Below are 17,515 nucleotides of genomic sequence, written 5' to 3'. Positions count from 1 at the left end.
CTAGTAAAATTTAAAGATAAGAAACTTATTATCTCTCATACTCACTCTCCCGTATTAGACAGTTTTGTGGAAATAATATAAACACATTTATGAATAAAAATAAAATCGTTCGTGGTTGAAAAACATTAAGCTTTTCTTTTCTTTTCTTTTCTTTTTGTGTCGAATGTGAATCTCTGCAACGAATTCAAACGTTAGCGCCATCTAAGTCTTGTTTGTATACAAATGTTTCTATATATATATATATATATATATATATATATATATATATATATATATATATATTTATATATGTTTTGGCTTAAAGTTAGGTGATAATGAAGAAATAGTTGATAGTAATAACCACTGCAATCGCTGTTGCAATTTTATTTTACCAAAATCTCCTTGATACCATTTTATCACTTCTTCGATTCATGCATTGAAAAATCTCTATGAAAATGCATATTAACGTTTCTAGATTTACCTTTCTAGATTTCGTACAATGCGTGACAAGTGAACTCTCTTAAAGTTGCGACGAAGGAAAAATTTGTAGATACAAATTTCTTATTTTCACTATTTTATTATTTTATGTATAATAAATATTGTATAAATAAATCTCATCATGAATGAAAATATGACGATGAGCGAGGTAACGAGTGTGCATGGTCAATTGACAGATAAAAGGACTGAGGATCCTTATGAAATGGATAAATGTGTCAAGTGGATTGAAGCTCATAACTTAGAAAAGGTTTGCTTTTTTACATTTAATCTCTGGTAAGGAATAAAACGGTGCAAGTGGACTCACTGGCATAAAACGTGTATATATATATATATATATATATATATATATATATATATATATATATATTCTTTATATGTACTCTTCATATGTATTCTTTATGTCATGTCATTCTAATCGTCGATCAGCTGTTAATTTCCAATGTAAACAGGAAAAGTAATACAAACGACGTATGTTGACAGGTATGTTTACAATTCCCAGATGACCTTTTGCCAGATTCAGTGAAGATTGCGTTACATATGGAAAAATATATAAATAGAAAAGTATATATTTTGGGAGACACTACATGCGGCAGTTGTTGTGTCGATATAATTACGGCCCAACATGCCAATGCCGATGGTATAATACACTTTGGACACGCTTGTCTTAATCCTGTAAATCAAATATTAGCCTTTCATGTTTTACCAAAAAAGGAAATTGATGTAACATGCTTTCAAGATCAGTTTAAAGAAGCATTACAAGATACAACAAAAAAATGTATACTTTTTTATGACGTGGCATATGCACATCTGATCGGTAAGTTATGATTAAAAAAAGTATACATATATTTGGGGAATTCAATTATATTTATTATTTGCAGAACGTATATATAATAATTTAAAGGCCATATTCAAGAATTTAATTTTATCGACATTAAATTGTAAATCAAACGTGGAATTTACGGATTCCAAAGATACTTCAACAATGGTTATCCTAGGTAGAAGGTACATTTTATTGAATGATACTACAATAAATGATTACGAGGCGGTATTTTTGGGAGAAAATGGAAAGACATTTTCTACATTGGCAATGAGCGTTCCTGCAAAAAAATGGTATTATTTTGAAAATAGCAAAGTCATTGAATTTAATGTTTTACATTCGCCTTGGTTGAAAAGAAGACGGTTTCTCGTTGAAAAGCTTAAAGACGCTAAAGTTGTAGGTATAGTAGTAGCTACGTTAGGAATTCAAGATTATCTCAAATGTATATCGATGGTTAAATATATTCTCAAGGAAAAGAATAAGAAGACGTATACTTTGTGTGTTGGTAAAATAAATCCAACGAAATTGGCTAATTTCCCCGAGGTATGCGTAAAACTTTTATTTATTTATGCATTAGTTAATATAGCTTTTAGATAATGAAAATTCATATTCATTGTTTTATAATAGGTCGACGCCTTTATCGTAATAGCATGTTCAGAAAATGAGGTATTTGATTCTCGAGATTTCTTACGGCCCATATTAATGCCTTTTGAAGTTGATTTAGCTTTTAATACTTCGAGGAAATTCTCCACGCAATATTGTATGGATTTTAGGCAAATACTGCCTGATGGTTTAAATTATTGTAATTTTGAAACGTCCATGGAAACGGACGTCTCGCTGATATCCGGAGATATTAGAAATCCCGATAAAGATATTCTTTGCATAGATAAAATGGATGCTTTGGTTCTAAAAACACCAGGCAATACTTTTGCTACTTATTATATTAAAAATCAGCTAATCCGATATCATACCAATGTATTATTCTATCAAAATAGGTGTAGTTGCTATTGGCAATGCAGGAGCACAATTTCTTCAAGAACGATCTTGGAAAGGAGTCGAGCAAAGATTAGGAAAAGATTCACCGTGTTCTGCGCGCATTGGACGTAGCGGTTTAGCGAGTCATTATAACAATGAATTATTTTCTACAGAAAGAGAAAAGGATATGCGGACATGAAAAATTCTTGTAATTTTGTACGATAATAAATATCGATTCTAACATCAATGAGGAATTAATTATTTATGAAGTAGAAATTGATTGTACCATCGATGAAGTAACGTAGATAGTATGAAGTAACCAAAGATAAAAACGAGTTTAAATGGTTGCCGCCTAAATACTGTCATGGCGTCTAACATTTCATTGGATTCCTGCGTTGTCATGCGGCTTAAAATATGACCGTTTAGTTTGTATTATCATCTTGTACATTCGGATGTTGTAGAAGAAAGTTGTTAGAAGTCACGCACGCAATTCCGTACGCTTTCTACGTTAATGCCGTTCGAAGATAACGCGATTTAATAATTAATTCATATCAAATAATTATGTAAAGGAACGAGTGCAAAAATGAATCCGTTATTAACACGATACAAAGTGCAGAGTAAATGGTGCGTTATATTCGTTATATTGCAATTTGGCGTAATATCCTTTGGCGAAGTATCTTTTCAGAAGGAAATTGTTAACCTAGAAGATGAAAAATTGCCAAATGTCTCTTTGCCGGCGCTCAACGATTTGAATGTTATTACAAATAGAAGCCAGGTGTCTGCAATTACAAACTCAAATTTGATTATTGACGATGAAAGTAAGAGAAAAAACTGGCGAAAGAATTCTGATAATGAATTCGTTAAATTATCTCCCATTAATATCACTGTGACAACTTCAAAATCTCAAGGTATATCTTCTGGAGGAAGCGCGGAACAAAGTGATAATATTGTTAAAAATGTAACGACCGAAAAGATTAACGCAGAAATAACGGGAAATAACTTGATTAATGAGAAAAATGGAACCGTGATTACCGATTATTCATCCTCTCAAAGCCCAGATATTATTAATGCAACAAATACAAGTACAACAACAGTTGCGCCTGCAGAACCAGTGCTTCCTGACAAGGATTCTGCAGAGGAAGAACATAATAGTTCAATGTCCATATTTTTCGTTCTTTGCGTTTTAGCATTAGGAATTCTATTAATACATCTCATGCTTCAAACGAACTTTCAATATCTACCAGAGTCTGTGGTTATTGTATTCTTAGGTGGTGCCATTGGCATGATAATAAATCTTATGTCCCATCAAAATATAGCAAATTGGAGAAAGGAGGAAGCTTTTTCTCCAACTGCTTTTTTCCTCGTACTCCTACCCCCGATAATATTTGAATCCGGATATAACTTGCACAAGGGAAATTTCTTTCAAAACATAGGCAGCATTCTGGTATTTGCGATCGTTGGTACGGCCATTTCTGCATTTGTCATTGGGGCAGGAATATATTTATTGGGTTTAGCACAGGTCGCGTATAGGCTTAGCTTCGTCGAAAGTTTTGCATTTGGATCATTAATATCTGCCGTAGATCCAGTTGCCACAGTTGCAATTTTTCATGCACTAGAGGTCGATCCAATATTAAATATGTTAGTTTTCGGAGAGTCCATTTTAAATGACGCGATATCTATTGTTTTAACAACTTCGGTATTAGAATCCAATAATGCTACTACCACTAGCGAAGCCATTATTCTTGGCATAAATAGATTTTGTCTTATGTTTTTTGCCTCTGCTGGCATTGGAGTTGTTTTCGCACTTATTAGTGCTTTACTATTGAAGCATGTTGATCTCAGGAAAAATCCATCTCTTGAATTTGGAATGATGTTGGTCTTCACATATGCCCCTTATGTCTTGGCAGAAGGCATACAATTGTCTGGTGAATACTCCATATTTTCGTTAATTCAAGATTTATCTATAACAATATTACATTACAATTTTCTTCCTATGATTATCAATATAACAATTATTTCAGGCATTATGGCAATATTATTTAATGGAATAGTTATGTCCCACTATACTCATTTTAATCTATCAACCGTTACTCAGATCACAATGCAACAGACCATGAGAACTTTAGCTTTTATAGCTGAGACATGTGTCTTTGCTTACTTAGGATTAGCTCTTTTTAGTTTTAGGCATAGAGTAAGTATATAATACGCTATTATATAATATTCAAGTAGTTCTATTGAAAATAATTCATTAAAACATATTAACTTTTACATTACTATTATTTCGATTAACGTATTCTTTCATTTCTTACAGGTGGAGCCTGCTCTAATCATATGGTCCATTATATTGTGCCTTATTGGTAGGGCAGCAAATATTTTTCCATTGGCTCTTCTCGTTAATCGTTTTCGAGAGCATCAAATAACCAAAAAAATGATGTTCATTATGTGGTTCAGCGGTCTTCGAGGTGCTATATCGTATGCGCTATCGCTTCACTTGGATTTTAGCGATGAAACTCGTCATGTCATTATTACAACTACATTGATTATTGTCTTAATTACTACGTTGATATTTGGTGGCTCTACAATGCCATTGCTTAAATTTTTACGAGCAGAAAAGAAACAAAAGAACAGTAGAAGGAAGAAGAAGGATAAAGAAGTTTCATTAAGTAAAACGAGAGAATGGGTATGATAATAAAATGTTATATACATTTCAAATATTTCATTTGCTCAATATCTTTTATGTTTTATATCTGACAGGGTCAAACGATTGATTCTGAACACTTGTCAGAACTGACAGAGGAAGAAATGGAAGTATCTTTTCTCCAATCGCGGATTCATGGTTTCGCAAGATGGGATCTGAAATTTTTCATTCCATTTTTTACTCGAAGGTTTACACAACAAGAACTGAAGGATTGTAAATCACAAATGACAGACTTGACGAACCAGTGGTATCAAGCGATCAGAATTAGTCCACTAGAATCAGACGATGATGCGACGACTGCGTCAACGGCACAATTAAATATTAATGTTTCTGAGGAATCTCGAAATGAAAGATGGGTAAAGGATAAAAAAGGACGTTCTAGTCATGGGTCGATATTAAGTATTTAATATATTTCTTTGCGTGTGTCTGATGCGTGCTACAATGTGTGCTTCTTGCTGAAATAAACTATCCGCGTATATATATATCTATATATCCGGGTTAGTACGGATATGTGTGTGCTATATATATATATATATATATATATATATATATATATATATATATACATACATACATACATATATATTAAACGGCGCTAAGCTCAAATATGCGACGAGTAAGAATAACAAGAGAGTATTTTATAAGTGAATTTTATGATTGAATCTTCTTTATTTATTTTTCAATTCTCTTTATTCATCTTCTTGGTTTATAGAAAAAAGTTGTGTACAGTGCAAGTAATATAGTAATCTCTTTCTCTTGTTGTTATCATTTCTATGTTTTACATAATCTATACATATATATGTAAAGACACACACACACACACACACACACATATATATATATATATGTATATATATAATCCGTGGAGAAAAAGTTGGACCGAAATAATATATAAACCAGTTGTACTCATTAAATTGTAAACTGATGAGGAGTTAAATTCAATTGTTTGTTCTACTCTATCCTATATTGCCTTTCTTTTATATCTTTAAATCGAATAGATCCAATATATCATTATATTACATAAATTAGATAATGAAAACTTAGCAGCCTGCTTTTAATTCAGTAGATTAAATATCTTCGTGAAAGTTTAGAGTTGTTTTAATGAGTATAATATTTTTATATATGAAAAATCCAACAGTTTTATCCTATGTACGTGCATATTGTTCTTACGCTGCTCTCAGTAAATCTTGGGTAAGTGTTGGTATAAAGTTGCAGCAAATTCTTCCGCATCCTTTGATGTGTTTGTTTTGCAGTAAATAGCGCTTCTTGGTGGTGATGGGTTGTGTTTTATCGTTAATTAACTTTCGAAAATTATTAACCAAATCGTAATTAATTTGCAGAGATAACGAAGAATGGTCTGATTCAAATTAAAGTTTATATAATAGTTCACAGAAATATATCATTCGGCGATATGAGATTGTACAATGAGTGATCTTTAAAATGTAAAATCTGGCATATCCTACTTAACGATTAATTTAATAATGACTCTGTGGATAATCTTCTACATAATCTCCTAATATACGATTGTTCTTTTTTCTTTTTTAGTCATATCTAATATACTATTTATAATTTATTTATATATAAATGAAACTTAAATGTGCATATTATATTATAATTCATTTTATAATTCATGCTTATATAACGTTATTATAAACTATTATGGAGGGTGTTCAAGTATTGAGTGAAACGTAAATAGAAATTTCAGTTTCCTTATTTTTTCCACTTACTACGTTTTAACTTTGCAAAACTTCGTAAATGACATGCACATAGATAACGCAAACTGATATTCTTATCTATTCTGCCTTATATATTATGCACAACTATTTTTGTACAGTTTTACAAATAAATTTAGTATTAAGTAACAATTTTCCAATGAATTTTATAATTTATAGATATTCGTATATCACAAGTCATTGTATTTTATAAATAATAGAGAGCATGCAGTATCGTAATAGGAATGTAAAGCCGAAACTGCGCCTATAAATGTATATTTTTTTAAAACATGGAAATTTTTTTAGATGGATAGGTTTGAAAATTATCGTTAAGGGTTATCCGTAAAAATCCTTTTAGTATTCCATAATTAGTATGTACGTACAGTAGAATTATTTATATTTAGTCTTCTACTTATGTTATTTCCAATTGTAATGACGTAGTACAGCACGTGCTGGCATAGTGCTCAAATATATATTGGTCAAGTATTTTACTTTTATTGACGTTTATTAATATCACATGTGACGAAACAATCTATCCCCTTAATAATACAGAAGAGGCTTTAGAACGTTCAACAAGTATGTAGGATAATCTCTACATACATTGCTCGAATATACAATTTTATTTATTATAAGTACGAGTGTTACATTAATGTTCATAATTTATTTTAAACATTATATACTTCGTCTTGTCGAAAATGATATTTAATAAGTAAATAAAAAACAATTGAAAATATTACATACATCCTATTAAGATCGGTAACATATACCTATTCTATTTTTTTGGAAATTTATAAAATGAATAATTAAAAGAAAGAAGAAAAACCAATTCCATTGAGTAAATTTTGTGGATGCGACAGCAAAAATACAACATTAGGATCAATATAAAATAATAAAGTCATCTTACAATTCGTTAAACCGTGATTTAATCGCAAACGGGTAATAATAGGGTAATTATTTTTAATGACTATCTATGTCGTGCAATAATAAAGCTATGTCGTTCGTTTTCATATTCAATTCATTTTGTACACACTTTGCATATTTATATTTTAATATCGTTATCAGTCTTCTTAAAGGAATTTATAAATCTTTATATTTAAAACATCTCGTCGATTATAAAAAATTTAGTACATAGATACAAAAATAAAAATTATAACTTTCTTTGTTTCACGCAAAACGTACGAGCAAATTGATATCTATAATTAAAAATATATGTAAAATACATCCTACGTTATTAATGATTAAAAATAATTTTATTCATCGAGTATTTTGTAAAACAAAGAACAAAATTCGTTTATATAAAATAAATAAAAGTCGCTACCGCGTATTGAATTTCTTCCTTTTTATTTCTTATTCTTTTTTTGTCTCTCCTTCGGTCACTTGATGGGGCATTGGATGAAATTTGAAAGAAAAAATTCCCTTATTTATTTTTATTTTCTTGCGAATTTATTTCTTATATATATATCATTCTCTTAGAGGTGGGTACATGGGTCTATGTTTATTATCTTACTTTTTCCTGTGGCAGGGCATATAATGGAGGCAGCATCTAAACATCAAATCCATTTATTTCTTTCGGCTCGTTCGTTTCTTTTTTCGGTTAATCATATTAATTTACGAATGCCTCCTATATTTGCGAGAAATCTATCGATCTCGAAGTAATGGAGCATACGAGGCATCGTGCCGATTCAACGTGCATTTTCACGAATTTATCTTTCCTTTTTTTTATTTTTATTTTTATTTATTTTTATTTTTATTTTTATTTTTATTTTTATTTTTATTTTTATTATTATTATTATTATTATTATTATTATTATTATTATTATTATTAATTCATTTTTCTTGCGAAACACATGGAGGGATTGACAAATAAACGTAGAAACGGACACCGTGCAAAAACGAAAAATGATTTCGTGACACGAAAGGGATAAATTCGATGATGAAAGAATTGAAACGAAATAACATGACTCTTATAAATCGCATTGATCTAACAATATTAACTCGATAATCAAGAAACGAATTGTAATTTGAGGGGAAGGAAAAGAAAGATTGATAAAGGAAAAAAGAACAAAAAAACACACGTGTGTGTGTGTGTGTGTGTATAATTAAATTAACTCTCACTCGCTCCTTTTCCCTACGATTGGTAGATTAAAACTTTCTAATCACTTCTCTTTTACTTTCTCGTAACGATATCGGAAGGAGGGGTTGGCCGGGAAGGGGCACTCATTAGTGCTAATATTTAGGATATTGTCTAAAAGCTCGGAAGCTTGTTGTTCTCTAAAAACACTCCAGTCAACTTTTATAACGCTATTTCTGAATGTATTTTCTTCTTCTTCTTTCTTTTTTTTTCCTGTTGTTATCGTTCAAAGTTAATTCTTTCGTTCGATCTCACTTTTCGATCGATAAACGCGATTCTAAAAATGATCACGTATATGAAGATGTCCTACATAATGTATTTTCTTTTTTTTTTTTTTCTTTTTTGTTTCATTCATCGTTTGGTTTTCTTCCTTCTTTATTCTTTCTTTATTCTCAAAAATTTTATAGTCATCGTTTCTTTTCAGATCTTCCGCGTGGCTCGTAATATACTTCTGCGCTTTAATTTGCTAAACATGCATAATTTTTAACGGAATCTTTCGTGATTCCACGATCCAGACTGACTATGTACCAATCAGTAAGATACGCGCGCTTCTCTTATCAAATTTTTGTTATCTCTGACAACTGTCCCGTTACTCACGAATAATTAATCTTTACCGATGAAAAAAGTCAGTCACAATTAGAACGCGGTGCAAAAGAAAATTGTCTTCTAATTATTTCCGCGTATATGTATTTACAATAGACATCGGTCGAGTACATTTGCGACTTGGTGTTCTTTTTCCCCGTCCGAGTGTCTTGCATTGATTTTCATTTCTTATTTTATCTTCACTAAAATGATTAATCTCGATTGTGTTCACTCTTACTGATATCTCTCTTTATCGACAAATAGTTCCTCTTAGTCTTCTCTGTTATTTTGCAATTATATAAAAATCACAGACTACTATAATATTAATTTTCTACCTATTTTTCGAATTTCTTCCTTTGTAATGTCATTTCATCATTTTCTCCCTTCTTTCTTTCTTTCTTTCTTTTTTTCTTTTTTCCCCACGAGTCCCAACATTTCGACAATTTATTTGAGTGAGCCATTGCCAAACATTTTACTGTGTTTTCCCTACCGATTGGAACATGATCCGCTGGTGTAGTTCAAAATTGGGTCCCTATACAAACCATTCTCTTCCTCTATCTCTTTTCTTTTCTTCTTCGAATAGTCAGAAATACACGTATGCATTACAGTCGACATGCCGTTAACGAATAATTCTATTACGTATTATTAATTATAACACGCACGAGAAGATCCTTAGCCATTGAAACGTCCGTTAAGTTCAGATGTTTACATCAGATGTTACACAAGTCATTAATTTTGTCTTCTAACTAGCATTTAAGCAGCCATCGTACGCCTACGTAAATAATGGATTTATATCTCTACATAAGTCGGTATTCATGTTTCTCTTTCGATTTGGTTTTTTTCTCGGTTATTTTTCTTTCTTTTTCTTTTTCTATTTTAATTGCAATATATGAGCCTACAAGACGAACATACGTCAGGCCAATGAAGTCCGTCAATATGATAGAGGCGATCGAATATTTTTCTGCTTAATGAAAAGTTGAAAAGAATCTTTTGTGTTTCAAAATGTTCACCTATTTTTAACGTTTTTCGTTCTTATCTAGCCATCTTATCTTCAATAAGAGCTTTATATATATATATATATATGTAAAATACACGTTTATAGCTACATTGAATCTGATTAATTCAAAAAGAAAAAAAAAACCAAAATAAAAAAGTAGACGTAACTCGAATTACCTCGAGATGATACCAACGAATTTCAATGGCCATCAAATCCTCTCACAAAATTGTATCCGTGTATATTCGCTATTTACTCTAATATTTACTGTACAAATTCGACAAGATAGTCGTTGGATGATGCGAAGCCGTGATAATGCCTACGGCTCGCGTGCTTGATTCTATAGCTCATAGAATCAATTGAAACAAGCATAAATTCGTAGGGCGCATCATTAGCTAAACGGATCATCTATAATCTTAAACGCGTTCCATACTAATTACTGCATTACAAGTAGGGGTGGGGGGGGACTTTATTTATTCGGTGTTGTTAGTTTCCTTTTTCTTCTTCCTGTTTTGTCGCAGAGAAAATATTGTAGTAAACCTCTATACGTCACAATATTTCCCGTTTCTCGCAGTACAGTAGTATATAATAAATTATAATCATAATTTCAATGACGAAATCGTTAACTTTTTTTCCCCCCTTTCCAGAAATAATTGTACAACACGTTTCTCTTATGTGTGTGAAGAATATCGTGCCAGGACTTTTGTTTCAAAATTGATACCTTGTTAGTGAGAGCAGATGCACATTGTTCACATGAGATCAATTATTATACAGATTTTCATTATTTTTTTACAAAATTTTTTGTTAGCGGAAAACGAAATGACTATGATACGTGACGATAAATACTTATATAAATAAAATCGCTTTACCTGGTGAGAAACACCAAGGTAGAAAAAAAACGAAGCATGATTTTATTAAGATCCTTGTACGTACACATAAGCGTATCCACATGTCGATATGAAACCCTAAGTTTAAGTCTTACCAAAAGGAAAAGAGAAAAAGAAAGAAAGAAAGAAAGAAAGAAAGAAAGAAAGAAAGAAAGAAAACGATAGAGTATAGATTTGAAGTGCTAGACGAAGTAGAATAACATGAACGAGCCGATGATGGTGAATATACACAGTGTATGCACTGTTTTTTTGTTTTGCTTTTGTTTTAATATAAAACAGGAAATAATTTATCGGCGAAGAGCTCAATGATCAGTCAATGTATGAAGATGGTTATATAGAACTGGTGTGTGTATACCTATGTGCGTATATATGTGCGTGTATACACACACACACACACACACACACCCACATATGCACACATGATGTTTTCAGACTTAACATAGAGAGTTTCAGACATAGGAAAGTATATATTAGAATCGATATTTCAGAACACACGAGATAAGACAATTTGTGTGCATTCGCTTCATTTTCAAAAGGATATAATAATAAATATTTCATTATGATTGAAATTACAAGATATTGGGTCGTCCCATAAATAAGGCGATTTTTTCTTATTTGTCAAAATGGAGGATGCAATATTTTAGTTATTGTATATTCGTACAATGTGTATTATTTATTAAAATTTGCAGTGTTTTAAGTAATTGTGTGCTAATTTAATTTGTCATACGTGAATTTAAGAGTTAAACGTTATGGAAGCGTCGAAAGAGCATTTAAGGCATATTTCTTTTGGAAGTTTTTGCGAGAGTATTGCTACAGCAACTGCTACAATAAAATCTGCAAGATTTATGATCCACGTATTGTGAGTGTAAGTCCAAAGTCAAAAAATGATTCGAATCTTTCCGCTCTGGAAATTATAGCTTTGAATATTAAGAAAAGTCAAAATATCCTGAAAATCCCTTGATAGTGAGAAATAATTGAAGGTATTGAACATTTCAAGTTAAGATAAAAACAAATTGTTAATAATAGTGATAAATATATCTTAGATTAAAGTTGAAAGTATCTTTTTTCGTTATTTTAAAACTTACTTTAAAAAACCGCATTACTTTTGGAATGAGACCATTGAGATTCATAAAGTTTGCATAACCAAAAATTAATATTGCTTTAGATATTTGTACGTTCGACTTATATTCTTATTAAAAGGCTTATAATTTAACGATCTTTCGTTTACTCAAATATTTCTGCCCCTTTAAATATTCAGCAAAAACATATTGTCTCATATCGATTTGTGTTCGGCCTAGCTTGGCTTTATATACCAAGAATCTGGTGACCAACTCTCACTTGATACCAATCATTCGTACATTTGAATACATTGTAAATTCATAGAAATATTCTGTGCATTAACTACATGTTCCGGCATGTGTTGTGTATGAGTATTTTAAAATATCTAATGCAACGAGGTAGTGAGAAATTTACATTATACGTCTAAGAGTTTACAGAAAATAGTTAATGGAAAAAAGAACTTTCATTAAGAGTTTACTGTAACTGACATCATATTAAAAAGAAATCTAGTCAGATTGAATTATAGAAATTTACGTGTTTTAACGGGCCTGCCCTTAAATATCTATAAAGTATCTTATGAGTGGGTACCATGACTCTTGGAATACTTGTAGATAAATAAAGTGACCAGTACGAAGGATGTAACGAATGTATAAAGTAATAAAATACTATTAACTTTAATTTAAGTTGTCATCGCTAAATGAAAAATATGATTTAACAAATTTATAAATACACGTATAGGCGGGTGATGTCGAGAGTATTTCATTAGGAAGCATACCTCACTGTATAACGAAATTTCATAGAATTGATTTCTAACGCCTTTTTTTCCTTTTGTCTTTTTTTTTTTTTTTTTCTTCTTCTTTTTTTTTTTTTTTTCTTTTTTTTTTCTCTCTCCTCTTTTTTATATATATATATATAAATGTTGTCTAACTCCTAATAATATCGAGACATTTATCAGTAGAATTTATTATCGTCGAACGAATTATTCGCGTATATTTTTACATTATGATGTGCTACGTTTGTGTCATATATATATAGGCTGTGTCTTAAAATTCTTTTATGGCCCAAAATATGAAATAAATATAGGATGTGCGCTCCTAGTAATGTATTCGTTTTATATTGAAAATTGAAACTATAATTGGGTATAAAAATTTGTTTCTGACTTTTGCTTCCTATTACACTCTCGACTTGTAATTGCATCAAGGTGGTAAAGAGTGAGGATCTCAGAAATTTAAAGATAAAAGAATTAAAAAAAAGAAAAAAAAAGGAAATAAAATAAAAGAAAATAAAATAAAAGCAGGATCACTTGATTTGCAACCATGGGTGCTTCAGACACTCAGCAGCTGTTGCTCGCATACTCGGATCAAATTCTAACATCGGAGTTAAAAATTCAGCAAATTCGCGTGCTTCACTCGGTGACCAATCATACTTTTCTGTAAGCACCTCATAAAGCCCCCATGGCTTTAATCCGGTAATATGCTTCAGTTCACCCTTTTTGTTAAAGTACATTTTCGAGTTTTTTCCAGAGAGCGCTATACGTCTAGGTATTTCTCCAAGTAGCTCTATAATATGAGCTAGATGGTCTTCGTCTCTGAAAATATAATTTAAAAGATAATAACGTATGCGCCCAAATATTATCTATTCTACATAATGTCATTCATTCTCAATAGTAATTGTACTTTGTAAATACTAACCTACAATATTCCTTACCACTATGTGGTTCAAAAAGGTAATCACCAGTTGCTAATTCAAATGCCATACATGCTGTGGACCATATATCTGCAGAAGTATCATATCCTGATCCTAGCAAAACCTCTAAAGATCTATATTGTCGTGTTTGTATATCATCTGTAAATTTTTTATGAACCCAACATGCATTTCCAAGATCAGCTATCTTTACTTCAACTTCACAATCTACCGTAGCTGGATCAAGTGGTGCTACAGATGCCCGTTTTAATTGTTTACTCTCCGGTGGATTTAAATTACGTCCTGAATAGAAGTAGAAGAAAAAAACAAGGAGAGAGAGAGAGAGAGAGAGAGAGAGAGAGAGAGAGAGAGAGAGAGAGAAAGAGGAAAAAAAATACGAAATGAATAAACACAACGATCATTTCATAATTTTAGTAATGAAATCTAACCTTCGCTACATTCGTCCGTATCTTCTGCATCTCGTGGTAGAGTACTTTCACCACAACTTTTGTCTACATCACATAAAGTCACATTCTCCATTTTCTCCGACCGATCGGTTGATTGATTTTCTATTTTTTCTCCACCTGCTAAACCATCCACTCCATTGATGTGTAACGATGGTACAGATGGTTCTGAGATATCAGGAGAACCTTTACTTTCTGTATTATCCTCTATACTTTCTGTATTCACATCTTGATCCGGACTATTTGTCTCCAACTCACCATTTTCTCTTGTACTGTTTGCAAGTTTATTTTGTTCTTCTATTTCCTCTATCTGTTCCATTTGTTTCTTCAATAATTCGTTTTGCCGTTTAGCTTTCTTCTTCAATTTCTTCTTTTTATTTTTAGACATTTTCGAATTTGGCGTGGGTTCTTGAAATTCTTTCGGTGCAGTAGAAATTAAAGAAACTGGTAATTTTATACCCAAAGAATGTAATTCGGTTGCCTCACAAGCTAATTTTCTTATATAAGTTTCATCTACACATATGAGAACATTTTCAGGTTTTATATCTGTATGAATAATTTTACCTGGAAAAAACAAATTTTTTAGACATTATGTTTCTGTGGTAAAAACTTTTTTGTCTATGCCTTTTATATTTGTAATGAAATCTTAGGTTACTGCCTCGATACGAGAAATTAGTATACATCAATTTAGAGATACTTTCATTTTCTTACATTTATTATGAAGATAATCAAGACCTTCTAGGACTTGGCGGATGATGCGCTTAACATTGTTCCTTGGAATTCCTCTATAGCTAGATTTTATGATCAATTTAAGGAGATTATGTCCAAGCACTTCGAATACCATGCAAACATGAAGACCATTAATGCCACTGATCTTGAAGTCATTGAGCAATTGGACGGTCTTATTTCGTTTAGGATCGCTAGGATCGATATCACGTACATCTTTTAATAACTTTATTTCATCCAAAGCAGTCTCAGTAAAATGTGTTGCAGATTTTACTACTTTGAGGGCCACAAATCGTTTATCCTGTATATAGAATATTTTTTTTTAATTAATTCCTATATATACACTCGAAAAATATTAGATGCAAAAACAAATTATCCTAATATTTATATCCACATACCTGTAGATCCCAGCAAAGCCAGACTGTAGAGAAATGACCCCAGCCAAGTTTTCGAGTCACATGATAACGACTTAAAAACAAATCCCCTATCTTCACAGGATGATAACCTCCTTTGCAATAATCACTGCTATCTTCCTGCTCTTCATCTTCGCTACTGTACACTTCATCGTCATCCTCTATCGTTTCATTGCTCGAGCTGTGACATGGTTCCAATCTAAAAATTTTATCGATTGTTAATAAGATTCTTACAAATTTGTTTTTCCTGAGCATACAGCTGATATATTTAAATACGCGTGTGTGTGTGCGTGTGTATGCGTGTGTATGTATGCATGTACACACACACACACGCGCGCGCACACACACACACACACACACACACACACACACACACACATATATATATATACACACATTTTGCCCTCCAAACACCTATATAACTTCCAAAATGACAAGAAACTGGAATCGTTATCGAAACTACGTAATGTATCGACGCGATAATATCACAAAGATCGATTTATTACAACGACGAATTTGCTTCCGTATCGTCACATAATTGCGTGAGAAAATAAAGGCTTGTTTATCTACTAATTGTAAACTCATAGAAAAAAAGAGCTGATTATTACGTCGTTATTCGTAAATCGAATCCTCTTGAAGGAAAGATAAATAGAACCAAAAAGATATTCATTTAAATTTGAGAAGGAATATAGAATAGATCTCAAAATAATTCTGGTAAGGTTCGAATAGATGGCATATTAATGGTAACCGGTTACCTATTTCCATTATCGCTGGAGTATGGTCTCTGTCCCGAAGAGGGATCTTGAAAAAAGTCGGATCCTTGTCCTTGCCGTGCGGCGGCTGGTTGTACTTTTGAGCATTGTCCGGTAGTTGAGTCCGTATCACCCTGAGAATTACCCTTCCCTTTTCTTTTACTCGGCTTGTGCCTCTTCTTTTTGGCCTGAATCGCTAGGACTCGCCTGTTAACGTCCGTCTTTGCGCTCATACCGTCCACTCCGTGCCACCACCGAGATTCGACGGCGGAGCCCCCTTCTTTTCGTCGACACACTCTTTCCTTTTCCTCTGCGAACTTTGCCGCACTTCCGCCCTGATTCTTTTCTGTCTTCTAATTCTTTTACGCCCAATCGGTCACACTCACGCCTTGCGCCTCGTCCCTAAGCCGTGAGCGTTTCAACGTGCTGTATTATCGTTTCATTTCTACACCGCGCCGCGCTCCTCGCTCGGCGGTTGTTTGAGTATGGCTGCCCCCGCTGCCACTGCCACCACCACTGCCACCACCACTGCCACCACCACCACCACCACCACCACCACCACCACCACCACCACCACCACCACCAACAGCAGCAGCAGCAGCAGCAACACTATCGTACCACCGACACCACCTTCACACAACCACTACTGCTATCACATCACCTTCATTGCTATACTACGATACTATCATACATCTTATCATTTTATTTGTTTCTTTTTTCTCGTTATATCGGTTTCGCTTTTCGACTACTTTCGAGCTTTGATTTTTTCTCTAATCTTTTCTCTAATATTAATATATAAATTTCTATTTGTTATTACCATTCATATCTCAATTCGATATACTATGGTTTCTATAGAGTGCGCCTGCCTGGAACATCGACAGTACCATGATCTTTCTCCCTTCGTTGTCCTTTTCCTTTAATGCGGTCAATCACCGCTACCTCCTGGGCGCACTACTGACTTTACGAACGATCGTTTCTTTACGTACGTAATCTCCTGTAATATCTATCCTCGATATTTCTTTGCAAAAAAAGTCGCGTGTTTATGAAATATTACATTTCTACAATTAACGGTATACGGTTTGAAAAATGTCATTTCTAATAACTCGACCAATCGGAAAGTGGTATCCGTGAGTTCTCTTTTTCCA

At 32.5% G+C, this 17,515-nt stretch overlaps 3 protein-coding genes across 5 annotated transcripts; 2 read left to right on the top strand and 1 right to left on the bottom strand.

The window, feature by feature from the left end:
• Positions 1 to 302: 302 nt before the first annotated feature.
• On the top strand, positions 303 to 2,516 carry LOC124430847 (2-(3-amino-3-carboxypropyl)histidine synthase subunit 2). 2 transcript variants are annotated; one of them, XM_046977985.1, is made up of 5 exons: positions 303 to 724; positions 958 to 1,291; positions 1,356 to 1,837; positions 1,922 to 2,213; positions 2,290 to 2,516. In XM_046977985.1, the coding sequence occupies exons 1-5, from the start codon at positions 599 to 601 to the stop codon at positions 2,466 to 2,468; spliced, it is 1,413 nt and encodes a 470-aa protein (XP_046833941.1). In that variant the 5' UTR covers positions 303 to 598; the 3' UTR covers positions 2,469 to 2,516. The 2 variants fall into 2 exon arrangements, with proteins under 2 accessions (XP_046833941.1, XP_046833940.1); XM_046977984.1 differs by having other exon boundaries at positions 1,922 to 2,516.
• A 130-nt stretch (positions 2,517 to 2,646) lies between these two features.
• On the top strand, positions 2,647 to 7,176 carry LOC124430840 (sodium/hydrogen exchanger 8). The gene is made up of 5 exons (XM_046977970.1): positions 2,647 to 4,194; positions 4,291 to 4,460; positions 4,581 to 4,949; positions 5,024 to 5,355; positions 6,308 to 7,176. Exons 1-5 carry the CDS (start codon positions 2,853 to 2,855, stop codon positions 6,336 to 6,338), a joined length of 2,244 nt encoding a protein of 747 aa, XP_046833926.1. The 5' UTR covers positions 2,647 to 2,852; the 3' UTR covers positions 6,339 to 7,176.
• Positions 7,177 to 8,099: 923 nt separating this feature from the next.
• Positions 8,100 to 16,895, bottom strand: LOC124430841 (SRSF protein kinase 2). 2 transcript variants are annotated; one of them, XM_046977972.1, is made up of 7 exons: positions 16,374 to 16,895; positions 15,604 to 15,817; positions 15,191 to 15,506; positions 14,738 to 15,043; positions 14,465 to 14,647; positions 14,024 to 14,318; positions 8,100 to 13,920 (listed from the first exon to the last, which is right to left on the bottom strand). In XM_046977972.1, the coding sequence occupies exons 1-7, from the start codon at positions 16,601 to 16,603 to the stop codon at positions 13,632 to 13,634; spliced, it is 1,833 nt and encodes a 610-aa protein (XP_046833928.1). In that variant the 5' UTR covers positions 16,604 to 16,895; the 3' UTR covers positions 8,100 to 13,631. The 2 variants fall into 2 exon arrangements, with proteins under 2 accessions (XP_046833928.1, XP_046833927.1); XM_046977971.1 differs by having other exon boundaries at positions 14,465 to 15,043.
• Positions 16,896 to 17,515: the final 620 nt, after the last annotated feature.

Source organism: Vespa crabro, chromosome 19 (genome assembly GCF_910589235.1).
Source record: "Vespa crabro chromosome 19, iyVesCrab1.2, whole genome shotgun sequence".
In the NCBI taxonomy this organism is placed as follows: domain Eukaryota; kingdom Metazoa; phylum Arthropoda; class Insecta; order Hymenoptera; family Vespidae; genus Vespa; species Vespa crabro.
Note: the sequence above shows the minus strand (reverse complement) of the source record. Positions and strands in the feature narration are given on the sequence as shown.

Coding starts and splice junctions, on each gene's coding strand:
- LOC124430847 (XM_046977984.1), top strand. CDS start 599: ATGAATGAAAATATGACGATGAGCGAGGTAACGAGTGTGCATGGTCAA. Junction 1,292..1,355: donor GGCATATGCACATCTGATCG/GTAAGTTATGAT, acceptor TATTATTTGCAG/AACGTATATATAATAATTTA. Junction 1,838..1,921: donor AATTGGCTAATTTCCCCGAG/GTATGCGTAAAA, acceptor GTTTTATAATAG/GTCGACGCCTTTATCGTAAT.
- LOC124430840 (XM_046977970.1), top strand. CDS start 2,853: ATGAATCCGTTATTAACACGATACAAAGTGCAGAGTAAATGGTGCGTT. Junction 4,461..4,580: donor TTTTTAGTTTTAGGCATAGA/GTAAGTATATAA, acceptor CATTTCTTACAG/GTGGAGCCTGCTCTAATCAT. Junction 4,950..5,023: donor TAAGTAAAACGAGAGAATGG/GTATGATAATAA, acceptor TATATCTGACAG/GGTCAAACGATTGATTCTGA.
- LOC124430841 (XM_046977971.1), bottom strand. CDS start 16,603: ATGAGCGCAAAGACGGACGTTAACAGGCGAGTCCTAGCGATTCAGGCC. Junction 15,044..15,190: donor TGATTATCTTCATAATAAAT/GTAAGAAAATGA, acceptor TGTTTTTTCCAG/GTAAAATTATTCATACAGAT. Junction 13,921..14,023: donor AGTGGTAAGGAATATTGTAG/GTTAGTATTTAC, acceptor TTATATTTTCAG/AGACGAAGACCATCTAGCTC.